Raw genomic sequence first — 27,492 nt, 5'->3', positions numbered from 1 at the left:
AACATTTGCTTCTGCAGTCCCCATGGTAGGGTAAGAAAGGGAAGATGGAGAATGGAACACTGGCTTTGAAAAGCTTCTGCCTGGAGTGACACATATCCCTTCTCATATATCATTGGCTGATCAAGGCTTACTTCAAGAGGCAGAGAACTGTAATTTTACAAGCCAGAGTAGAGAAAACCCAGATATATTGGTGGTGGACCCAGTGTCACCATGGTGTATGCTTGTGCTCTAGCTCTGAACCTGATTAGGTAGGTGACCTACGACAGGTCCCTATGCTTCCAATTTTAACATCTGGAAAGTGACAGGATTTATTTACTTATTCAATTGATACTCATCATTTACTGAGAGCCTACCACGTGCCAGGCACTGTGTGACCCTGGAAATATAATGGTAAACATAGTGCATCCCTTGCCCTCAAGCACTTTACAAATTAATAGATAACTTACCGTTGATTTTCAATTCTAAAATTCCAAGATTTTATTAAAATGAATTCTCAATAACAAACTCTCCAGAGCATTATATTCTAAAGATTTAGGCATTTTCTCAGAAGTGTCTTCCTTTCTTCTATACCTGAATCCAGTTGGCTGCAGTATTAATTCTATCACAGCAACAGATACACACATGCCCATCATTTTCAAATCACTAGTGTATGTACAGACTGGCACATATGGTGAAAAGAAAGCAAACTTTGGACCATTCTCACAGCTGTTGTGAATTTCATGGGAAGAACACTTCATAAAATAAAGAGAGTAGAAAATCAATTTGATTGAGAAATACCCAGGTTGATAAACTTTGTCACACAGTGCACATTCCAGACATCAAAGTTTTTCTATTAGTTATGAATAAACCAAATTATAGAGTTTTAAAAATTTATAAAACATTTTGGTTTGCAGTTAATTTTTCCCTAGAGGAATATTTATTGGTATGAAATAGAAGAAATATGAATAAGTATACTTGTGAGCATGCACAAAACTGGTTTGTGAAGTTCTGGGGTTTTTTTTCAGCCTCTTAGGACTTGAAGCAGTCTGCTGAGGTTTAATTTACAAGTTCCCTCTAGTTAAACTACAGTTCACTATGAAACATTTATAAGAATTTGAGGCATTGTCTTTAAACATGATACAAAACTTTAAAATTTGCAGGAAATATGCAAAGAATTCCATTCTAGTTTGCATTGATGCAACTATGGCATTTCTTTTATTCTTAATACTACATGTCTAATTCTTAAACCAAAGCCAAAAAATAGTGATGCAATAATTGGGTGTGGCTTCAGTGTGTTACAGACCATACTAACTAAACTTCTGATTAATCACACCCATTTCTCATCTTTTCACAATCCTTCAGCACTTAAGAGGTATTGAGTTATGTTTCACAATGTAACAGCTTTTGATTAATTTGCTAGTTGTTTGTACTTTGAGTTTATTTAATATTAGTATGTTTGTTCCCCTTCTCAATAGTAAAACAAGGACAAAGACCATGATCATATACTCTCAGAATCTCTGGTTTGATCAGTAAGCATCCAATGCTTATTACTGGGCTTTCTTGAAGGCAAAATAAGGATAATCAGGATCTCTGAGTATGAGAAGGACTTACAGAAGCTGGCAATTTACTAAGGAGAGATCAATAACCATTCTCTATTCTCATTATCCATGTTCTTCCTGAGTTATCCAGTCTACTGTCATGACATCAAGTGCTATCTTTGACTCCCAAATCCATTATCTCCAGTCATGTCCTTCTTCCTGAGGTCCACAGTGGCAATTCAACCACCATTACCATCTGGTTATCTACACAAACCACTCACACTCAAAACATGTAAGCCAGAATGATTTATCTTCTTCCTCCACATCAGCTTCCTTTGTGGTCTCTCTTTTTCAAGATGGTGCCATCATCCATTGGCCACACAATGCACCTGGAGTCATCCTTGGTTCTTTCAATTTCCTTATAAGGACCAAGTCCTGTTGATTCTGTTTCTTTAATGGCTCTTGAATCCATCCTCTTCCTACAACTTCCAACTTTAGCTCAGGCCTTCATTTCCTACCTGACTACAGTAGTTGCTTCCTTTGTAGTCTTCCTGTCTCCAGTCAGGCTTCCTCTAATCATTCTCTCCATAGCCAGGCCTGTGACCTTTCTCATGGGCAGATCTGATCACGGCAGTGAACGTCCACTTCTGGTTACACTCTGTTGACTGGATAGGCGTAGCTCCACATTTTGGTCCTTTCCCAGTTCAAGGGCCTGCTCGGGAGATCTCGGCCAACTGTGTTCTGAGAGTGATGCCCCTGTTTCCACACTCCTAAAATGCTCTGTCTCACATCATTCTTGTCTGCCTCAACAGAGCTCTTTCCCACCCTGACCTTCCTGTTCACCTTGTCTTCCCTTTCTAGCTTTGTGGTGACAACAGAGGGCAAGGTTATGAGAGGAAGTATCAAAGGATGAAATGAAAAGCACTAAAGAAGCTGGAGCTTGATTCCCCAATGCTCTTTCCTTTTCAGTCCTAGAGTTGTCTGTCTTCTTTTGTAAAATGTTTTCTATTCCATACCATGTGTGTGGTTTTTGTGTGGCTCTGAGTGGGCAGTATTATGTCAGTCTGGGAGCCTCAAAGGGCAGTGACCTTGTCTACTGATATCTCTAGGTCCTGAGTCCACTATAGCATGACATGTAAATCATTACTTAGTGTTTTCTAATAATAAAAGAAAATAAAGGAATGAAGGGAAAAAACTGAACTATCAAGAAAAGGCAAACTGTTTCAAGCTAATCTTGAATCTTGGTTTAAAATAACATGTCCAAGGAAAAAAGCATTTACCTTCTGCTGTGGGAATGTGGACTCCATCATGGCTGTTTCAAAGCTGTGAGCACCCTCTGTCTGGGTCTTCTCCCACAGAGCTCTGAGAAATTGCACAGAACGGCTCTGTATAGACAGGGGCTCAGGAAATAGGCTCTGAAAGGGCATTAATGAGAGAAACGTGACATGTTATCTCTTGTCCTTATTGTTTGATTGACTGCAAAGCACTATTAGGCTTGGTCTGAACTTAAAAATGGTTTAAATTTAAATAAAGCTACAGGGAAACCTGTCTTGAAGATCAAACATATGGTACATTTCATGTTTTTTATTTCTTAACAGAAAATTTAACATAAATAGGATTTTTTTTTTTTGCGGTACGCGGGCCTCTCACCACTGTGGCCTCTCCCGTTGCGGAGCACAGGTTCTGGACGCGCAGGCCCAGCGGCCATGGCCCACGGGCCCAGCTGCCCCGCAGCATGTGGGATCCTCCCATACCAGGGCACGAACCCGCGTCCCCCACATTGGCAGGCAGACCCCCAACCACTGCGCCACCAGGGAAGCCCATAAATAGGATTTTTAAGACAGTTGATATTGATCTCTATAAATATGCCTAACCTTTGTAATGTAGTATTTACTTCAATCATTTCTCAAGCATGTTACTTAATTGGAAAATGGTTAATATTAATATATATATTTATTTTTCAAAGATCTGAGAATTAAGGTATAAAATTAAAACAAATACCAAGAGAGTACAGAGTACAAATATCAAGTTTATTTATACAGAGTAAATCATGAAGAATAGACATGAAATAACCAAGAGTTCATTGTTCAATTGCTCAGATGTGAACAGTATGAGTGGGGGGGTTGGGGAAACACAAACATTTTCGGTTATAAAATGTGTAATGGCTGAATATTCTTAGAGCTTTAAGATATTCTCAGTTTGGGAAAATGAGATTGTCAATGTAAAAAAAGAATCACATTTACATATATATCATTCAAGCCAATGAAAATAAACATTTTTTAACATCTTTATTGGAGTATAATTGCTTTACAATGGTGTGTTAGTTTCTGCTGTATAACAAAGTGAATCAGCTATATACATATACATACATCCCCATATCTCCTCCCTCTTGCATCTCCCTCCCACCCTCCCTACCCCACCCCTCTAGGTGGTCACAAGCTGATCTCCCTGTGCTATGTGGCTGCTTCCCACTAGCTATCTATTTTACATTTGGTACTGTATACATGTCAGTGCTACCCTCTCACTTCGTCCCAGGTGGAGCTTGATTCCCCCTCCCCGTGTCCTCAAGTCCATTCTCTACGTCTGCATCTTTATTCCTGTCCTGCCCCTAGGTTCTAAAATTTTCAAAGGAAGATTTAAACTGTTTGTATGTTTACTAACCAATTATGTGTTTAACAGTTATTTACATGTTGTGGTGTTACATCTATGAATGTGAGAAGTGTCTCAATTCAAGGGAACAATTTTATAAAAACATATAGAACATAAAAGTCATAAAATTATACACACACACATATAAAATACCATATATATTATCCTTTATGTGTGAGGTATAATAAAATAATGATTTTGCCTTGTAAAATCCCATTTTCTATGTCAATGACTGTCCAAACATTGACTTATAAGACTCTCTAGGTGGTCTTTGTGTACAAAGTTTCTATTTAGTAAGTGAATAACAATTTTTTTTCCTAGAAAAATCTTATTGTTATCCTCAAGATGAGCTGCGTTTTATACTGAGTGGGAAAAGGCAGAGGATCTTATACCCTGAGTAAGTTGCCCACAGATTTAAAAAGGTTAAGAGCAGTAACAGATTGATTGTGAAACCCAAAATGTACACACATGCTTTGCTGTGCACCTGAAACTATCACAACGTTGTTAATCAGCTATACTCCAATATAAAATAAAAAGTTAAAATAAATGTGGACACATCTGGGAATTTCTTGATTATTATCAGAAACTTATACAGCATATGATCTTTCACTTAAAGAAGAACAGGACCTGATTTAATTAATCATCATTCCAAAGAGGTCCATTTAGACTGGAATCTGTTAATTTGAGAACTGCATGAAGGCATAAACTGACAGAGAAGGGGAAGAGTCTGGCCCAGCATACAAGGCTAGCACTGGGTTTGTAACTATCATGTCAAAGATTTGATTTTTATTTACCTCAAAGTCAGGCTTCATCCAGATCACATAATATCAAAGGTGTGGAAGAAGAAAGGAAACATTATAGTAAAAAGAACAAAGAAGAAAAGCAGCATAAACATGTTTTTTGGTGAGTTTGCTCAAAGAGAAAAACAAATAATCAGACTAAGTCAATAAAATAAGACTGAAGGGGCAAAAGTAAAATCAAGTTTTCTTGGTTTGGTTTTGGAAAACTGACAACTGTTAAGAACAAAGCCAAAGATGAAACCCATTTGAAAAACATTAGTAAAGTAGAAGTTTAGTAAAGATTGTTAGTTAGAAGATTAGTTAGTTAGTAAAGTAGAGTAGTTAGTTAGTAAAGTAGAAGTTTAGTAAAGATCGTTAGTTAGAAGATTAGTAAAGATCGTTATTTCAAGAAAAGGAAGAAAAATCAATGCTGTTTTTTATATTCATATACAATTTGATTCACATCAAAATGTGAGTTGTTCTCATCAAGGAGCCACGATGAATGTGAATTATACACACCTGCTGAAATAGGAACATGATCTGGATCCACGGCTGAGGTTCTTGGCTGATGAGAATAAAACTGGATTTACTGTAGAGGCAATAATGACCCTTTAGGGAGCAAGTGAAGAACAGCTTTGCTACACAACTTCTAACAGAATCTAGAAACAAATACACATAGCATTAAACATTAGATTCTTCCCAGAGTTACACCTTATACTTCAACATACAAACATCTTTAGAAATACATTCTTTAGTTTTCAGTCTGTGAGCTAATAACTTCAAACAACTATGGATTTGGGAGTAGATCCATTTCATGGAATGTGGATTTAAATGTAGCTGCTTTAAGCAAGCTGTATTCTATTCCTCTTTTTCTTTTGATTAACAATGGATGAGAAGTCTCCAAGCAACTTGCAGGGGAGGAAAAAACCTCTTACCAATAGAAATGGAGATAGGTGTCATTTCCATATGATTGGGAACTTTGAAATAACCTGGGAAGCATAAACAAATGGGTGAAGGAAACCGAGGCATTTTCTGGGCAGTGATGGTGTGCCATGACCAGGGGCACTGTTCTCTTGGTTGTACAGAGGCCCCAGAAACAACCCCCAGAATAACTCTGGCCAGGGGGTGGCTTCCTGTGAACTGTCCTGGTTCAAAAAGGTTATTTCATCTTGAAGAGCTTCAGCAGGGAAACTTAAAGAGATCATCCTTTAGGAACAAGAAAGTGGGGGAGCATGGTGGTGGTGGCATAGAGCAGAGATGCTGAGGAGCCACGTTTAGGAGCCATTCGATTTTTACAACCCTACAAGATGGGTGTTACTGTTTCTATTTTAAGTATGAGGAATCTTAGCCCATTAAAGGGTCAACTTAGTGAACCACTGTGACTGCCTTGTTCACCGCTATGACCTTGGCACGTGGCACTCAATAGATGCTCTAAAGAGAGTTTCTGGAGAGATGAATGATGCTCAGGGATCCAGAAAAAATTGCTCAAGTTTGCCCTATCTGTGGCAGAACCAGGATTTGAACTCAGCCAAACTGTTGCCACGTTGGGATGCTTTAGGCTCTACCATACTGGGAATTTTTAAATCTGTAGAGTCATATCGATAGCTCATGGGGTATTTATTGTTTCAGAATTAATCTGACATGTTAAATGAAATATTTTGAAAATAAATAGATTAATTATGCCCTACTATTAAAAATGGAAATGGACTAGAGTTTATTAAAAGCTGATGGGAACCCTAATAAGGTGGTAGAGTCAGTCCCAACCCATGAGAGTGCATGGGGTTCCCTAGAGAATTGTGGGGACGGGGGAAGCTTATCTGTGCACCATCAGGGCTCAGGTGTGAAGGAATAACAGGCTTTTGGGAAAGAGTTTGGAAGAGTTAAGGGAGGGTGGCCAATGATAGATTAGAGAAGACGACATTGGAAACCAAACAATAAAGCCACAGGGCAATTTAGAAACATATTTAGAAATCTTAATAAATAATAACTTTCTGTGTGATTCTGAACCATTGGTATAAAAGAGGACTAGTTTTCATGTTGTTAGCTGTTTGGGGGAAATTTAAGCATTCAAAATCTTGCATGAAATCAGAAATCATTTCTGCATTCTGTGGGTGAGTGGATCATGAGATATAAAGAGTGCTTGAAAGTTCAGTGGAAAAGACCAGGAGGCCTGCCACTGACAGGGAAAGACTTCATAGAATAGAATAGAGCACAATATCCACTTAAAATTGCCCTACCAGAAATTGTTTGAAAATGGTAATTAAAAATATTTTTTTGGCATTGAAAAATTGAATTTAAATTAATCAATACTAGAGAAGGCAGAAATCAAGAATTCCATAAGAGCGCATATACAAAAAATGGTTCTATTGGAAATCAATCTAGCTGTAACGTATACATTGAGACAGCACCTTGTTTTGTTTTAACAGAAAGTTTCAAAAGGGAAAAAGATCGTTTGTAAGAACCTGTGCAGTAGCTTGACAGTCCAAGTTGGACTTCGGGCCTCTGACACGAAAAAAACATTTTTTTCTTTTTCCTTCCCCTAAATGACTGCTCGTTCATGTATTCTTTTGAAAATGAACATTGATTCAATTTATTTTACTTGCCCTGAGCCTACCAGCTTTCTGTACACAAACCACAGGGGTCCCAGATCACGGAAAATGGGCAAAGCGATAGAAGCTTTGCCCTTTACCTAGAAGCATATACACCAGTGATAAAAACACATCAGTTCTGTGATATAATGCTTCTGTTAATGCTTTCAGTAAACTGGATCTGTTTCAATATTTTTCTCCTCATTTTTTTTTTTTCCTGAGCTTTGCTGGATTAGAAAGATTTTCCAACATTAACATTTAGTTGTTAATTTTTCTCTGTAATTTTCTCCCTCCAGTTCATTCCATGGTATTGAATGGTGGGTGTGCAATAAATGGTTTTGGATGAATGAATGGGTGTCAGACACTGTGCAGAGACCAAGAGGAGCCATGATTCTGACCTTGCTCTTAAGAAGTTTACAGCCAAACGGGAGAAACACCTATAAACAACAGTTGTAAATTAAGTCCATGGGATAATGGAGGGACACACAGTACCGACCACTCACAGCAATGAGCAGCTATCATCCTTGGGGAACCAGGTGAGGCTTCCTGGTAGAGGAAATATTTGAGGTGACCTTGAAAGCTAAGCCAAGATTTTGAACTTAGAAAAAATGTGAGAGAGACAAGCATTTTAAGAGTAGGGAACACCCTGAAAAAAAGCACATAAGGCATGAATATTCAAGGTAATTCCGTGTAGTAAGGTTAGTGTATCTGGGTTATTAAGATATTTTTTATTTATACAATTGATGCCCAAACTGTTTATTTTTCTAGATTAAATGTTGAAAAGAGAGGAGGTCATGCTTCGCTAAATATAGAATTGTGGCTTATTTTTGTAAAAAAAAAACAAAAAAAAAAAACAAAGGATTTGGTTTGGTCTTTAAAAATACTGAAGTTAACATGAGCAGCAAGAACTGTATAATATAATGTGTTGTAAGTTGAAATACCCAAAATATATACATTACACACATGGATAAATTTAAAGACATGATACAAAAGAGCATTTGATTTTTTTTTTTTTTTTGGTACTCGGGCCTCTCACTGCTGTGGCCTCTCCCGCTGTGGAGCACAGGCCCCGGACGCGCAGGCCCAGCGCCCATTACTCACGGGCCCAGCCGCTCCGCGGCACGTAGGATCCTCCCGCACCAAGGCACGAACCCGCGTCCCCTGCATCGGCGGGCGGACTCTCAACCACTGCACCACCAGGGAAGTCCTGATCTTCTTTTTAAGTCAAAGTATTTAAGGATCATTTTGGAATTCTTTTGTTCCTCTCACACTTTTCTCCCACAGTTCATATGCTTTTATTCCTACATTGCATTCATTGTACGGTATTAAAATTTTGTTAGCATTTTTTTTTTTTTGCTTTGGTCCTTTTATTTTTTATAAATTTATTTATTTATTTATTTTTGGCTGCATTGGGTCTTTGCTGCTGCACGTGGGCTTTTTTTTTTTCTTCTAGTTGCAGCGAGCAGGGGCTTCTCTTCATTGTGGTGCACAGGCTTCTCATTGCAGTGGCTTCTCTTGTTGCGGAGCACGGGTTCTAGGTGCATGGGCTTCAGTAGTTGTGGCTTGCGGGCTCTAGAGTGCGGGCTCTATAGTGCAGGCTCAGTAGTTGTGGCGCACGGGCCTAGTTGCTCCGCAGCATGTGGGATCCTCCCGGACCAGGGCTCCTCCACGTCCCCTGCATTTGGCAGGTGGATTCTTAACCACTGTGCCACCAGGGAAGTCCTATGTTAGTATTCTTAAACAAACTTTTGCCTTAGAATACTTTTAGATTTACAGAAAAATTACATATATATAATTATAATATATAAATGTATAATTATTATATATTTATATATTGTATATAATTACAATATATAGAGAGTTGCCTATATACTATAACCCAGTTTCCCCTCTTATTAATATATTAAGTTGCTATGAGGGACTTTCCTGGTGGCACAGTGGTTAAGAATCCACCTGCCAATGCTGGGGACACGGGTTCAAAACCTGGTCCTGGAAGATCCCACATGCCGCGAAGCAACTAAGCCCATGTGCCACAACTACTGGGTCTGCGCCCTAGAGCCCGCGTGCCACAACTACTGAGCCCGTGTGCTGCAACTACTGAAGCCCACGCGCCTAGAGCCCCGGCTCCACAGCAAGAGAAGCCACCACAATGAGAAGCCCGCACACCGCAATGAAGAGTAGTCCCCGCTCGCCACAACTAGAGAAAGCCCACGCGCAGCAATGAAGACCCAATGCAGCCAAAAAAAAGTTGGTATGATACATTTGTTACAAGTAATGAACCAATACTGACACGTTATTATAAACTTAAGTCCATAGTTTATTCAGATTTCCTTAGTTTATACTTAGCGTCTTTCTTCTGTTCCAGGATTCCATTCAGGACACTACAGAACATTTACTCATTACGTCTCCTTAGGCTCCTCTTGGCTGTGACAATTTCTCAGACTTTCCTTGTTTTTGATGATCTTCACAGTTTTGAAACATTTTGTAAAATGTTTCTCAGTTGGGATTTGTCTGTTTTTCTCATGAACAGACTGAGATTTCGAATTTGGGGGAGGAAAACCACAGAGATAAAGTGCCATTTTCCTCATATCATATGGAGAGTACATTTGATCTACATGACCTATGACTATTGATGTTGACCTTGAACATCTGGCTGAGGTAGTGTTCACCAGATTTCTCCACTGTAAAGTTACTCTTTTTTTTCCCCACTTTCCAAACCGCCCTCTTTGAAAAGAAGTCACAATGTGCAACCCATACTTAAAGAGTGGGGAGTTAGCTTCACCTCCTGAGGGCAGAATAGCTGTATAACTTATGTGGAATTCTTCTGCACAAATTTGTCTCTTCCTCTTCTAGTTATTACATTCAAATTATTTGGCCAATTATTCTATCAGTATGTACTCACAGATATTTATTTTATAATTCAATATTATTTTATTTTGTTGCTCTAACTGTTCCAGCTTTGGCCACAGGGAGCTCTTTCAGTTGGTTCCTGTGTCCATTTGATGTGCTGTCATCATTGTGTGTGTGGTTTTTTATTTGTTTGTTCATCACTTCCTTACTTATATCTCACATACAAGATGCTCCAGGCTCATCTTGTATGTTTCCTGCCCTGTCTTAGAATCAGCTGTTTCTCCAAGGACTTCTGGTTCCTTTCACTGGAGAACTGTGTTAGAAACTAAGAGTTAGGTACTAGGTATGCTCGCTGTTACTTGGGTGTCATTGTTCCTTGGCCTCCTAAGGTGACAAAGCAGGGAAATTATGTGTGTATATGTACACATATCTATTTACAAGTATTTCTATATGCAACCATCTGTATCTATATTAAGCTAAACATGAGTTCATACCCATGGTTTCAATTCTAATTCATTACCACATGGATCATTTAGCCTCTACCCCTTGCTTACCTGTAAACTCCCACTTCAACAGTGAGGAGCCTGAGTCACACTCTTAGTATTTTTATCTCTGTCCACTATAAAAGGCAGAGTTCTTTTCCTCTTCCTTTCCCTCTCTTTCCCCCCTCTCCTTCCCTTCCACCCTCCTCTCTTTCTCTCTTAAAAATCTTTGTGGGGCTTCCCTGGTGGTGCAGTGGTTGAGAATCTGCCTGCTAATGCAGGGGACACAGGTTCAAGCCCTGGTCTGGGAGGATCCCACATGCCGCGGAGCAACTATGCCCGTGAGCCACAACTACTGAGCCTGCGCATCTGGAGCCTGTGCTCTGCAACAAGAGAGGCCGCGATAGTGAGAGGCTCGCGCACCGCGATGAAGAGTGGCCCCCGCCTGCCACAACTAGAGATAGCCCTCGCACAGAAACGAAGACCCAACACAGCAAAAATAAATTAATTAATTAATAAACTCCTACCCCCAACATCTTAAAAAAAAAAAATCTTTGTGTATTTAGTACCCACCATAGTACCTGGCATAGAGAAGCTTACCTCAAAACATAATAATGATATTTTATTATACTCTTTCTGATTCCTTCTGGAGCAACAATGATAAAACCAGTAGGATATTCCCATGAAAATAATGAGAAATTATAATAGTAATAATACAATACTAATTTTCATGTTGAAATTTTGGCTTAAATTTAACTAAACATTCCACATTTTCACATCTGGCATGAAAGATATAGCTATTTGTTTATTTATTTATTTATATTTTTTAGTTGCATCCGGTCTTAGTTGCAGCACATAGGATCTTTTGTTGTGGCACAAGGGCTTCTCTCTAGTTGTGGTGCACAGGCTTCTCTCTAGTTGTGGCACATGGATTTTCTCTCTACACAGCGCATGGGCTCTGTAGCTTGTGGCACGCGGGTTCTCTAGGTGAGGCGTGCAGGCTCAGTAGTTGCAGCATGCAGGCTTAGTAGCCCCGCAGCATGTGACATCTTAGTTTCCCGACCAGGGATCGAACCCACGTCCCCTGCATTGGAAGGCAGATTCTTTACCACTGGACCACCAGGGAAGTCCTGAGATACAGCTATTTGTTAATGTGAACATTCTTCCTCAGCTTAGTCACTTGTATTTTAGCTATACTTCAGATGCTAGTAATCTTGTTATGATCTTGGTAAAGAAATACTTCTTTATTCATTTTATGGTTGTAAAATATTAATGTAAAAAAAGTTAGAAATTCTACCAATTAACATTCTAGAAAACATTTTAAAATTAGAAATAGTACTAAATTATATCATAATGTTTCAGAAGTGGGATATAGCCATGGAACCCTGAAAGCACCCTATCTTGTCAGAAAGGAGTTATAATTTATAATAATATTTTAAAAGTCTAGTGGAAATTCAAAAAGCAATACTCATAGCAGACAAAATAGACTTTAAAATAAAGACTATTATAAGAGACAAGGAAGGACACTACATAATGATCAAGGGATCAATCCAAGAAGAAGATATAACAATTGTAAATATCTATGCACCCAACATAGAAGCATCTCAATACATAAGGCAAATGCTAACAGCCATAAAAGGGGAAATCGACAGTAACACAAAATAGTACGGGACTTTAATACCCCACTTACACCAGTGGACAGATCATCCAAACAGAAAATTAATAAGGAAACACAAGCTTTAAACACATTAGACCAAATGGACTTAATTGATATTTATAGGACATTCCATTCAAAAACAACAGAATACACTTTCTTCTCAAGTGCAAACAGAACATTCTCCAAGACAGATCACATCTTGGGTCACAAATCAAGCCTCAGTAAATTTAAGAAAATTGAAATCGTATTGAGCATCTTTTCTGACCACAACGCTATGAGACTAGATATCAATTACAGGAAAAAAACCTGTAAAAAACACAAACACATGGAGGCTAAACAGTATGCTACTAAACCACCAAGAGATCACTGGAGAAATCAAAGAGGATATCAAAAAATACCTAGAAACAAATGACAATGAAAACACGATGACCCAAAACGTATGGGATGCAGCAAAAGCAGTCCTAAGAAGGAACTTTATAGCAATACAATTCTACCTCAATAAACAAGAAAAATCTCAAATAAACAACCTAAGCTTACACCTAAAACAATTAGAGAAAGAAGAACAAAAAACCCTCAAAGTTAGCAGAAGGAAAGAAATCATAAAGATCAGAGCAGAAATAAATGAAAAAGAAATGAAGGAGGGCTTCCCTGGTGGTACAGTGCCAATGCAGGGGACATGGGTTCGAGCCCTGGTCCAGGAAGATCCCACATGCTGTGGATCATCTAAGCCCATGAGCCACAACTACCAAGCCCAGGCACCACAACTACTGAAGCCCGCACACCTAGAGCCTGTACTCTACAACAAGAGAAGTCACTGCAATGAGAAGCCAGCGCACTGCAATGAAGAGTAGCCCCCACTCACCACAACTGGAGGAAGCCTGCGTGCAGCAACGAAGACCCAATGCAGCCAAAAATTAATTAATTAATTAATTAAAAAAAAAAAAGAAATGAAGGAAACAAAAGCAAAACTCAATAAAACTAAAAGCTGGTTCTTTGAGAAGATAAACAAAATTGACAAACCATTAGCCAGACTCATCAGGGAAAAAAGGGAGAAGACTCAGATCAACACAATTAGAAACAAAAAAAGGAGAAGTAAAACTGACACTGCAGAAATACAAAGGATCAGGAGAGACTACTACAAGCAACTATATGCCAATAAAATGGACAACCTGGAAGAAATGGACAAATTCTTAGAAACGTACAACCTTCCAAGACTGAACCAGTAAGAAATAGAAAATATGAACAGACCAATCACAAGCACTGAAATTGAAACCGTGATTAAAAATCTTCCAACAAACAAAGCCCAGGGCTCGATGGCTTCACAGGCGAATTCTGTCAAACATTTAGAGAAGAGCTAACATCTATCCTTCTCAAACTCTTCCAAAATATAGCAGAGGGAGGAACACTCCCAAACTCATTCTATGAGGCCACATCATCTTGATACCAAAACCAGACAAGGATGTCACAAAGAAAGAAAACTACAGGCCAATATCACTGATGAACATAGATGCAAAAATCCTTAACAAAATACTAGCAAACAGAATCCAACAGCACATTAAAAGGATCATGCACCATGATCAAGTGGGGTTTATCCCAGGAATGCAAGCATTCTTCAACATATACAAATCAATCAAAGTGATACACCATATTAACAAATGAAGAATAAAAACCATATGATCATCTCAGTAGATGCAGAAAAAGCTTTCAACAAAATTCAACATCCATTTATGATAAAAATCTCCAGAAAGTAGGCATAGAGGGAGCTTACCTCAACATAATAAAGGCCATATATGACAAACCCATGGTCAACAACATTCTCAATGGTGAAAAACTGAAACCATTTCCACTAAGATCAGGAACAAGACAAGGGCGTACACTCTCACTACTATTATTAAACATATAGTTTTGGAAGTTTTAGCCACGGCAATCAGAGAAGAAAAAGAAATGAAAGGAATTCCATTTGGAAAAAAAGTAAAACTGTCACCGTTTGCAGACGACATGATACTATACATAGAAAATCCTAAAGATGCCAAGAAAAAACCACTTGAGCTAATCAATGAATTTGGTGAAGTAGCAGGATACAAAATTAATGCACAGAAATCTCTTGCATTCCTATACACTATCAACAAAAAAATCAGAAAGAGAAAATAAGGAAACACTCCCATTTGCCATTGCAACAAAAAGAATAAAATACCTAGGAATAAACCTACCTAAGGAGGCAAAAGACCTGAATGCAGAAATCTATAAGACACTGATGAAAGAAATCAAAGATGGTACCAACAGATGGAGAGATATACCATGTTGTTGGATTGGAAGAATCAACACTGAAAATGACTATACTACCCAAAGCAATCTACAAATTCAATGCAATCCCTATTAAATTACCAATGGCATTTTTCACAGAACTAGAGCAAATAATTTCATCATTTGTATGGAAACACAAAAGACCCCAAATAGCCAAAGCAATTTTGAGAACGAAAAACGGAGCTGGAGGAATTAGACTCCCTGACTTCAGACTATACTACAAAGCTACAGTAATCAAAACACTATGGTACTGGCACAAAAACAGAAATATAGATCAATGGAACAAGATAGAAAGCCCGAGATAAACCCACGCACATATGGTCACCTTATCTTTGATAAAGGAGGCAAGAATATAAAATGGAGAAAAGACAGCCTATTCAATAAGTGGTGCTGGGAAAACTGGACAGCTACATGTAAAAGAATGAAATTAGAACACTTCTTAATACCATACACAAAAATAAACTCAAAATGGATTAAACACCTAAATGTAAGGCCAGACACTGTAAAACTCTTAGAGGAAAATATAAGCAGAACATTCTATGACATAAATCACAGCAAGATCCTTTTTGACCCACCTCCTAGAGAAATGGAAATAAACATACAAAAAAACAAACGGTACCTAATGAAACTTAAAAGTTTTTGCACAGCAAAGGAAACCATAAACAAGACGAAAAAACAACCCTCAGAATGGGAGAAAATATTTGCAAACAAGGCAGCTGACAAAGGAGTAATCTCCAAAATATACAAGCAACTCATGCAGCTCAATATCAAAAAAACAAACAACCCAATCCAAAAATGGGCAGAAGACCTAAATACACATTTCTCCATAGAAGACATACAGATTGCCAACAAACACATGAAAATATACTCAACATCACTAATCATTAGAGAAATGCAAATCAAAACCACAATGAGGTATCACCTCACACCAGTCAGAACGACCATCATCAAAAAATCTAGAAACAATAAATGCTGGAGAGGGTGTGGAGTAAGGGAACCCTCCTGCACTGTTGGTGGTAATGTAAACTGATACAGCCACCATGGAGAACAGTACAGAGGTTCCTTAAAAAACTAAAAATAGAACTACCATATAACCCAGCAATCCCACTACTGGGCATATACTCTGAGAAAACCATAATTTAAAAAGATACATGTACCCACAATGTTCATTGCAGCACTATTTACAATAGCCAGGACATGGAAGCAACCTAAGTGTCCATCAACAGATGAATGGATAAATATGATGTGGCACATATATACAATGGAATATTAGTCAGCCATAAAAAGGAATGAAATTGAGTTATTTGTAATGAGGTGGATGGATGTAGAGTCTGTCATATAGAGTGAAGTAAGTCAGAAAGAGAAAAACAAATACTATATGCTAATACATATGTACGGAATCTAAAAAATGGTTCTGGGACTTCCCTGGTGGTGCAGTGGTTAAGAATACACCTGCCAATGCAGGTGACATGGGTTTAGTCCTTGGTCTGGGAAGATCCCACGTGCCGTGGAGCAACTAAGCCCTGGGCCACAACTACTGAGCCTGTGCTTTAGAGTCCATGAGCCACAACTACTGAGCCCATGTACCACAACTACTGAAGCCCATGCACCTAGAGCCCATGCTCTGCAACAAGAGAAGACACCACAATAAGAAGCACATGCACCGCAACGAAGAGTAGCCCCCACTCACTGCATCTAAAGAAAGTCCGCATGCAGCAATGAAGACCCAACGCAGCCAAAAATAAATAAAAACAAAAAAACAAACTGGTACTGATGAACCTAGTGGCAGGGCAGGAATAAAGACGCAGAGGTAGAGAACGGACTTGAGGACACAGCGGGGGATGGGGAAGTTGGGACAAAGTAAGAGAGTAGCATTGACGTTGACATATATACACTACCAGTGTAAAATGGATGGCTAGTGTAAAGCAGCCACATAGCACAGGGAGATCAGCTCGATGCTTTGTGACCACCTAGAGGGGTGGGATAGGGAGTGTGGGAGGGAGGCTCAAGAGGGAGGGGATATGGGGATATATGTATACATATAGCTGATTCACTTTGTTATACAGCAGAAACTAACACAACATTGTAAAGCAATTATACTCCAGTAAAGATGAAAAAAAAAAAAGTCTAGTGGAAATTCGAAATCAAGTAAAACCATAATCAAAAATAAAAATCAGATTTTAGTTTGTGTGTGTGTGTACTACTTAAAATATTAGAGCAAGTTGATGTGTGGAATAACTAATGTAAGTATTTACTTCTTTACCAATCACTCCATTAGATGTTTTATATAATTATCATTTAATCCTTATAATTATCTATTATCTCTTTTCACTTAAGAGGTAAAAGTGTCAGAGAGTTAAATGACTTAATCAATTAAGATGCAGAGCCAGGATTAAGACGCAAGTTCATTAAAATGTAAGATCCAAGACCCAAGTTCATTAAAATGTAAGATCCATGTTTTGTTCACAAAGTGATGACCTCATGCAAAGTCATATTGTTTAATGATCTTGAACTTCCCCAGTTGAGCTATCTGTAGCTTCTGCAGGGACAGGATGGACAATCCAAAATAAATTGCCAGTATGTTTAACAAGACAACATAAGTTGTTCAGGCTTAGAAATATAACCCAAGGCATTAATTTCTATGCAATTACTATATAGTCAACATAATTCTCTAACCTGGGGATAAGACAAATCTTCTCATAAAATATAAAGAGCTGTGGCAAATCAATAAAGAGAAGTTCTTTAGAGGCCTATGTAAATTGGGAATAACTGATCTCTTTTATCCTCAAATGTGGTAGGAAGAAGTAGGAGAGGATGCTAAACTCAGAGGGAATAATTAAATAACTAGGCTTATAGTTCTTAGAGGTGGCGAAAGCTGTAGAATCAGGTGAAGGGGGACAGTGGTGGTAGCTGTGATGCCCCGTGATTCTCTGCTAACAGTTGATAAGCGTGACTATTTTTCTAAATATATTGGATCTCAGAAACATCATTCTTTTTGGGAGATGAGACACAACTCATCTTCCAGGGTTGTACTTATATCTAATCCATGTCATTATATAGTTTTTATTTAGAGATAAGTGCCTTTTAAGAATAAAAATAGAGTATGACTTCGAGTTTTTTATAGCTAGTGGAAATATCAAAGAGTTGGCTTTATTTTTTGGAAAAAGGAATAAGTTAGCTCTTTTGAATTCTTTACCAAACTTACACTTTAAAAGTTCTCTCCCAGCTAAATAAGGGTCAAATGAGTGTTTCTGGCTTGTGTCCCAGGTTTTTCAACTGAATCATTCTTCTCCATATCCAAACTGTATTTCTAGAATGATTTATTAAAACTCAAATACAGGAATATCTTTGCAGAAATTGCTAGGTTGAAAGTATTAGCACATTGAACATAACATAAATAAGCAACAAATTCAGAGAAGGCATTTGAAGAACTTGGCAGAGAGTTCTTCATTGACTACTTACTTCATACCTAGGTGTAAGTGTAACAGATTACACTGAACCCTTATGAAGTAGGTTTAGTTATTCCCACTTTATAGAGAAGGAAATCTCAAGGTCAAACTTCTAGGAGCTGGAATTTGAACCCAGGTTCCAAAGCCTGTTCTCTTTCCAGTATATTATCGAACAGCTTAGATAAAATAGAGGTAACAGAAGTACCTCAAAAAGGAAGTATGGTTCAATGGAAACATCACTGGCCCAGGAGTCAGACAACCAGGGTCTTAGTGAGTAGACTCTTGTTATCTCTTCTCTCTGTCTTCTCAATTCTTATCTGTAAAAATGACGGCAGGCCAAAGCTGATCTAAACTGTACTTTAAAAAATTTTACATTTCTAATTGCTTATTATCTTTCTTTTTCTCCTAGATTGTAAGCTCCATGAGGGTAAGGATTTTTTATTGTGGTAAAATAAATATAACATGAAATTTACCATTTTAACCATTTCTCGGTGTACAGTTTAGTGGCATTTAAGTACATTCATATTGTTGTACAGTCATCACCACCATCCATCTCCAGAACATTTTCATCTTCCCCATCTGAAAATCTATACCCATGAAACTATACTTGTCCATTTCCCTCTCCCCTCAAACTCAGGGAACCACTATTCTGTTTTCTATCTCTATGAATTTGACTGCTCTAAGTGCTTCACGTAAGTGGAATCATATATAAGGGATCATATTTATCCTTTTGTTTCTGGCTTATTTCATTTAGCATAATGTCTTCAAGTTTCATATAATTTGTAGAATGTATCAGAATTTCATTCCTCTTTAAGGCTGAATAATGCTCCATCGTATGCATATAACACATTTTGTTTATCCAGTCATCATTCACCCGTCAATGGACATTCGGGTTGTTTCCACCTTTTGGCTATTGTGAATAATGTTATAAACATGGGTGTACAAATATCTCTTTTAGACCCTGATTTCAATTCTTTTGGATATATACCCAGAAGTGAGATTGTCGGGTCATACGGTAATTCTATGTTTAATTTTTTAGGAACTGCCGTACTAGAATGTACTTTTTAGCTCAGAAATTCTATGATTCAATGAGGGCCTCTAGGGGCCCATGAAGAAATGTGTCTTTGATGATTGTCCAAAGCAGGGTTGGACATTTGCCCAGGGCTGCCAGGACTTACTCTCAGCACTCAATACAGGACAGATGGCAACAGGGTCTGTTGGAGTAGATTTCCCTCTCCTGTCCGACACTAGCCAGACAGGAACCACTGAAGCCATTTCTTCCATCTCCCAATTAACTCTCCTTTGATATATTTCAAAGACATGGAATTCAAAATACTGACCCTGAATGAATGAATAATACTGTCATTTAACTGTATAAATATCCTAAATTGGACAGAAAAAGAATAGGAGGAAATGAAACCGGTAATTTGTCTGATGAGAACATTTCCACAGTATTTTAAAAATCATGTTTTTGAAGTAAAACATAAATTACAATTTTGGGGAAAAAATGTAGAACAAACTCATCACGTAAAAATACTCTTGCTTTTGCCTGAAAAAAAAAAAAATGGAAGAAGACATCACAAGCCAGTGTGGACCACTTATCAAACTTTAATTCCATATGATTTGCAAAATATATTTTTATCTTAGACTGAAACTATACTCCCCTGTCACTACCCAATTCAAGTTTAGAAGTTTTGAACAGAATAACAATTATTCCACAACTTTGATGCAGGAAACAGAAGGAAGGAAATTCCAAGGTAAAAAAAAATTAGATTCTCAAAAGTGAAGATGAATTTCTGAAATGACTGTTTGAAATAATATTGAAAATTTCTCAATGTCCGAAGACACTGCTGTAATCATCTTGGTATTTCCAGGGCTTGGTGCTATCGGTTCTCTGAAATGTGAGCTGTTGAACTAATATGTGCTAAGGAAAGACTACCAAATTTCTCATTTGATGAAGAATCTAGGGCAGGAAGGTAACAGGAAAGAGGACTTTGCCTCATTTTCACTAAGTTCTGTTTATGATATTACTGCCTGAGAAATACATGATCCTTTCTCAGAAGCTGGCTGGCCACTGGCCATATCACATGCACGTGGGTGCAACATCCCCACCCAGAGCAGAAGTACTATGCATATTTTCCTGCTCATGGCAAAAATTCTAGCCAGTTGTCAAACAAGCATGACAGATGCTTTTGTTCTGTATCATCAGAATGAAATAAAAATCTTTTGCAAGGGATTACCTTAATAATGCAAATTAAATTCAGAGATGTGAAGGGAAATTTGGTAATTTTATATTTAGAAATATACAAACCATAGGTGTAGAAAGTTCTATTTTGGAAAAAAGAAGTCAAAATTATGTATTGGTATATAAACCCATATATTTATATAAATACATGGGAGAAAGGTCTGTAAAACTACACATCAACAATTGACAGTGATTATTTCTGGGTCGAGAAGTGGGATTAGGGTGGGGAGCAAACCCTATTTTACTCCATATACTTCTGTATTATTTTAATTCTTTCCCTATGGGTTTATATTCATGTATTATCTGTATAACTTAAAAAGAAAAAAATCATATACAATGAAAAAGTTGTTAGTTAAAGGAGGTAATTTAAATGATGTCTCACAAAATTACCATGAAATGAGGCTAATAGTTATAGTTTTAAACGTTATTTTTCTCTTTTGCCTTCCTGAGTTCAAAAACTTTGCTCTAGGGTGGGCGTGGAGTGGCAATGGGGTATAGACTGTTATAAGAATACAAAGAGGAAGACTAAGGTAAGAAGGAATTCATTTCTTAACTGCCAAAATTGTATTATACAGCACAACACCTTGCAAGCAAAGTTTTGTCTTGAGAAAGGATTTTCTAAATTTCTTTATCTCCCTTTAGTCTATCAACCCCTGAGCATGGAGAACTTCCATTAGAGACCTGTGGTGTGGAGGGGATGGCAGCTATATCAGTTCTACAGTTGGTAGGGAGAATATAACATAGAAGAAGCAAAAGAGAAGACTTTTCAGTTCTGGCAGGGCAGATGGTGGAGAGGAGAGAGATAAGTGTGACATCATCAGAAGTGGGTCCTGACTTCATTATATTTGGACTTCAGCTTGGGGAAGGGGGAGTACATTAGATTAAGTATGGTAACATGGAGAGCAGTGGTGACCCTTAGGAAGGAGATCCACTCCTAGGTGGCTCTCTGCACCAGTACAGGGCAGCCAATTTAGTTAAAAGCACAGCTCGGAGGCAAGCAGAGGAGGTATAAGGCTCAGATCCCATGGGCCACCCTTGTCCCTGTAATGGAGTGGACAAGAGGAGGAAGAAGCAGCTGAGGTTCTTGTTGGACAGCTTTTCAGAGAAATCACTGTAGTGGGGAGGAGCTCTGTCCAGTATACAGCAGAGAGAACTGACCCAGCTAGGCTTCAGAGGGGGCCACAGCACCAGTGGGTGCTGAGTCGCAGTCAGATTGCTAGGTAAGAGCTATGCACACAGTGCCTGGAAAATAAGTAACATCACCCATAACTTCAGCTGGGAGGGTGATAAGCAAGCAAAGGACATTATCCCTTAGGCAAGAAGACACTCCCTCTCACCCTGCTACCCCCACGCATGATGCTTTTCCACAACCACAAGGAAACAGGACCCAATTCGTCATGCCCCCAAATGCCACCTTAGAGAGATAAGCATGGCAGGGGGTAACAGGAAGAACATTTTTATTCAAATGAGAGGTTGTTTCCTAAACATACTACTCAAATGATCAGATGGGATTAAATTTAAATAAGGACTCAGTTAATTTCCCCCTTACTAATCAGTGGTTAGTTGTTCACAAGGAGTTCTAGACAAAATGATGGTGCGTTTTCTCTGCAAAGCTAAGTTGTAATGTGAAATTTTGTAATCTTACAATAAGTAAAAATAATGATAACGATAGAGAATAAAACTATCCTGAACAAGAAGACCTGGGTAGAGAAAGAAATCTTGTCCTAATAAAAAGAGAGTCTTATTAATATTCACACAGCAAAAGGTAGAGGGTGGGAAGTTGACCGAGGCAGGGTATCAGGATATTTTGCATGTGAAGGCTGAAATCTAATCACACACAGTGGACTGTAGTGTCTCTTGGTGCATATATACTTGTAAATGTCTTACGTGAAAACTGTTCAGATATTGTACCAGCTTGCTGTTTTGTGTTGCCATTAAAGAACAGAGTGAGACTTGCCCATTAACCTTCAGGTGACAGAGACTCTGGGATGCTCTCACAACCAGTGTCTCTGCCCTGAGACAGGGACTGAAAAGCCCATCCCTTCAGAAGCCATTCTAGGGCCAGTTGTTCCAACCCCTCATCCAAAATCCAGTTCTGTTCCATGGTGGTGGTGCAGAGCCCAGACTCTGGAGCCAGACTCTTCTCCTTACTAGCTTTGTGTCATTAGGCAAGTTACATAACCTCTCTGTGACTTAATTTGGAATAATAATAAGAGCATCTATTTCTAAGGGATGTTTAGTGTGATCAACCATCCCTATTTGCTTGGGACTGAGGTGGCTTCTGGGACTTGAAATTTTTGGTGCTAAAACTGGGAAAGACCTGGACAAGGCAAAAGGAATTGGTCACCCTGGTTAACGTGAGCATAAAATGCGTTAATTTAAGTGAGATTTTCAGACAGAAGTGTGCTCAGCACAGAGCAAGTGCTTAATAATGTTTCTTTGATCATTATCATGATCGTTATTACAACTACGACTATTGTATATGGGGAAAGAAATCAGCCCTCAGCCAGGAGGGCTGCTATAATGCTGTTTTTTAAAAAAAATATATTTATTTATTTATTTAGGCCACTCCTGGCGGCATGCGGGATCTTAGTTCAGCGACCAGGGATCAAACCCGTGCCCCCTGTAGTGGAAGCAGAGTCTTAACCACTGGACTGCCAGGGAAGCCCCAACCATAATGCTGTTTTGATTAGAGAAAAGGGGATCCTAATGACCCTTGGAATCTCTAGGTCTCTTAGTGTCCTGAAATTTTCACCTAATTGCTTATTGCAAAAATAACTTAATACAAAGCTAATACGTGCAGGCTGAAATAAAATTCTACACAACTGAAATAAATTTCTCTGGGGACATGACAGAAGAAGATCTAGCAAGAAAGAAGATTCCGTAACAGTGCTTGAAGCCATTCACTTGGTCTCTCCGAAATCCTTCAAAGTTCTAGTACTTCAAGTGGTGAGCAAGTGACGCTTTTGATATTGATGCTATTTTGAGGCTCAGTAGCGTAGTCATGTAGCAAGAACACCACCAGGAAGCTCTAAGGAAAGGCTTAACATTTTGCTGTGTTCAAAGCATCCTAAGTAAGAAGATGACTTTCTTGCACCAAAAATGGAAAAAATAGCTAACATTGACTGGTTGGTTATTATGTGTTGGGCACTATTCTAAAAGCTTTTTGTGTGCTTTGCCCCTTTATATTCAAAACAATCCTGTGATGTAGATACTTCCAGTTTAGAAGAAGAATCTGAGACTCAAAGATGTTGTGATTTACTATGTCTGATTCAAGCAGCAACTAATAATAGTTGAAGTCAAAGAGGATTTAATTTATACCTAAGTATTTTCAATTATATAAATCCTATTATAAATTGTGTATCAATTTCATTTGCACAGTATTTAGACTTGTTGATAGTTTGTTTTCAGTTTTGATTGTGGTTTTGATCTGTATAGTACAATTGGATGAGTTATGTGGCACATTCTCATTCTTGCTCAAACCTCTCTAGAGGGAAGCCCACATGATTGACCCATGAAATACCAACTCAAGATACTACTGTTCCCCAATGGGAACCACCCAAACTGAAAGCATAGCAATCAAGGAAATAAGCCAAGGAAATAAATTGTCTCTGTCAAGTTAGCCTGGGAAACCAGAAAGTCTCTAGCAGAAGTGAATATCATAATCATAAAATTATTTTTCTATAAATCAATGTTACACATGACAGAGGTCACTCTATCTTTGAAAGCCTTAGTTTCATCCATTGCTTCTTGCAAGTTGTGTTTAAGTGTAACTTGTTTCATTCTTATGTGACCTAAAATCCAGTGATGATGACATTAATCATCATAGTTAACATTAAACAGAGTCAACGTTTTTACTGTTTCTGGTTAATTAATTATTTCTACCTTCTTTTTCTTATTGCTGTCCAGAGAAGTTACATCATAAAAGGGAGTAGCAATGTCATTCAGCTTCCAGAAACTCAACTTTCTGGTTGTAAATTTGAAACAGCTGGTTATATATTTTGTCCTATAGAGGAAGACAAAAAGATCTATTGAAGAACCAAAGTGAGGGTTAATAGTCGAATTATCCCTGCCTCAGTTGGCTATTTCCCAATAGTACAGTGGGTAACATAAACTTTGGGGTGAGAAGATAATCAACATTCATTCAACAGAGGCTGCAGGAGTGGCCTCTTGCCCTGCTCCCAGAACTCTGGCATCTCAAAAATTTGCCTTATGCGGGAAATCTGATGCCAGATTCCAGTTAAAAAAGTCCTGAAGTCCCAGAGCTAGAAGGGTTTTGAATGGTAGTTTCTCTAAGACAGAATTGCAATGGAACCAGTTCAGGAAGCTATTCTTTTCCTTAATATCTTGAGATTCAAATCTCTTAGAAGCATGGCAAAGTGCACAGTTCAATTTCCTCCCATATATTTAGATTATAATGGCTTCATTTTGAAATTAAAGTATTTCTACACTGACTAGCTTCTACACCACATGAGTTCAGAGGGTGTCATTCACAAAGGCCACAGTGTAAATGGTGCCCTTCTAGAGGTGGGCAATGCAGAGGCCTTGCAATGCAGCACAAGCGAGCCTCACTCCTCAGACAGTGTGATTTGGGATTGTATGGAGATCCCTGGAGGAGGCTGACATTTTATTTTAGTCAGTTTCTTCTCACCTATCACTTCTTACCCCATTCTCTGTGCTTACGATATTCTTTACTTCTCTCAGCCCCCTGCATGCTTCATGGCCAAGTCCCTGATTTATGACTCAACCAAATCTGACTTAGCTTACTATGTCTAGCCCCTGGAATGCAAGACTGGGGAAGAGAGAGAGATTTGAGAAACTGCAGGTAACTCTTGTTCCAACAGAAGACTGCAAAGGGCCACATGATACCTCTGACCACAGCCAGCGGCCTTGCACAGCACAGTGAATTTGCACTGAAAGAGAACTGTATTTCTTGTAGTTCTTTCATGGTATGTGTATGTTCAATGGTAATTAAACCACTGATTTAATTGATTACCTGGTAATCAAATACATACTATAGGCAATAGAAATATGCTTGTACTTTGCAGATATGAATAAAAATTATCTGTTCTTTAAGAACTGACACCTTATCAACATTGTTCTGGGAGCCTGAGAACATGCTGCCATAAGCACATCAGCTTTATAATCACAGGACAACATTAGCTCACCCTACAGCACAGCAGCTAATGGTACAGACTCTGTTGCTAGACAACCTGGGATCAAATCTCAGGTCTACCACCAGCAAATTACGTGGTCTGAGGCAAATTTTGTTTTCACTTCCATATTTCAGTTCCTGCATTTGTAATTTAGGAATAATACTTGCTCAGGGTAGAGTAAAGCATTTAAAATGGCGCCTAGCACATTGTGCTTGCTGCTACTAGTAGCACAGAGACATTAACTCAGAACCATGCTATAATTATTGAGTACCTGCTGCTTATTAAGTATGGAGTTTGTCACAGAATGTGTAGTCATATATATTGTTTTAAATTTTTAATTGTAAAACACGTGACATAAAATTTACTATCTTAACCATTTTAAAGTATATAATTCAGTGGCATTAAGTACATTTATGATGTGAAACCATCACCTCTATCTAGTCCCAGAACTTTTTCATTACTCCAGATGGAAACCCTGTACCTATTAAGTAGTCAATCTCCTTCCCCTTAGTCTCTGGCAACCACAAATCTGCATTTTGTTTCTATGGCTCTGCCTATTCTGGATATTTCATATAAATGGAGTCGTATACATGTGGCCTTTTGTGTCTGACTTCTTTCATTTAGCATAATGTTCATTCAAGAGGTAACATGTACCAGTATTTATTGTTTTTGATGACTACTTAATATTCCACTGTTGGATATGCTACATTTTGTTATCTATTCAATGTCAATCATTGACAGACACTTTGGTTGTTTCCACCTTTTGGTTTTTGTGACTAGAGATGCTATGAACACTTATGCAGTGTATGTATTTGTTTCAATACTTGTTTTCACTTATTTTGGGTATATACCTGGAGATGGAACTGCTGGATCATAAGGTAATTCTATGTTTAATTTCTTGAGGGATGGTCACATTATTTTCAACACTGATTTCCTTGTTCTTATAATGTCCAACTTTAAAAACAAAACTGCATGGACTTCCCTAGTGGTCCAGTGGTTAAGACTTTGTGCTCCTAAGGCAGGGGGCACGGGTTCGATCCCTGGTCGGGGAACTAACATCCCACATGACATGCAGCACAGCCAAAAAATAAAATTAAAAAAAAACACTGCCATATTAATTGTGAAAGAGATGTACTTAAATAACGACTTCTGCAGTCACTTTCCTGGCCCCCTGATTGTGCAGACAGATGAGTAGCTACCCTTATGAATAGTACTCAAACAGGAGTCATTTCTGATTGCGTGACTGACTGCTCATAATTGCAGAAAAAGGTTATGTGGCAGCATCATTCATAGTTGTGGGTTAATTTCAATATTGTTTCTAATATTTCCAGCCAATACTCCTCCCAAAGTAAGAATAATGAAATACAACTTATGAAATGAATTGAAAATGGAACTTATTTTTAAGTGACCCCATTGACATGTTTATTACTTCTCCAGTGAATTTTTGGTAACCACTAGAAAGCGTGCACCTTCCAACAACAGTGATGAGTCTAACTCAGCCCTAGGAGGAGGACCCTGAATACTTATCCAATTACAAAACCTCTAGGGGAAGTTCATTTGGAAGAACTCAACTGTTTCCTACCATGTACTCTTGATGGTAGCTAAATACAAATTAGATGTCCAAACAGTAAGGGTACAAAATAGTCAACAGAAATATGATCAGAAACAAATCTGGGATATTTTCATAGGAGCTAGTACAATTTGCAGACATGAAAGTAATTTTGAAACTTATATGAATTTTAAATTAAATACACACATATATAGATGTATGTGTGTGTGTGTATATATATATATATATATTTTTTTTTTTGCATGA

The 27,492-nt window shown here is 38.2% G+C and overlaps 1 protein-coding gene across 3 annotated transcripts in view; it reads right to left on the bottom strand.

Moving 5' to 3' along the window:
* VEPH1 (ventricular zone expressed PH domain containing 1) overlaps positions 1-27,492 on the bottom strand; it is a 218,207-nt gene that overhangs the window by 48,533 nt on the left and 142,182 nt on the right. For all 3 annotated transcript variants that reach the window (XM_060011229.1, XM_060011231.1, XM_060011230.1), the window contains 2 exons: positions 5,465-5,604; positions 2,798-2,932 (listed from right to left, as the gene is read on the bottom strand). In XM_060011229.1, the coding sequence (XP_059867212.1) occupies positions 2,798-2,932; positions 5,465-5,604 (275 nt within the window). The remainder of the gene's footprint in view (positions 1-2,797; positions 2,933-5,464; positions 5,605-27,492) is intronic.

This window comes from Delphinus delphis, chromosome 4 (genome assembly GCF_949987515.2).
Source record: "Delphinus delphis chromosome 4, mDelDel1.2, whole genome shotgun sequence".
Taxonomy (NCBI): Eukaryota; Metazoa; Chordata; class Mammalia; order Artiodactyla; family Delphinidae; genus Delphinus; species Delphinus delphis.
The sequence above is the reverse complement of the archived record's forward strand: the minus strand, read 5'-3'. Positions and strand labels throughout refer to the sequence as shown.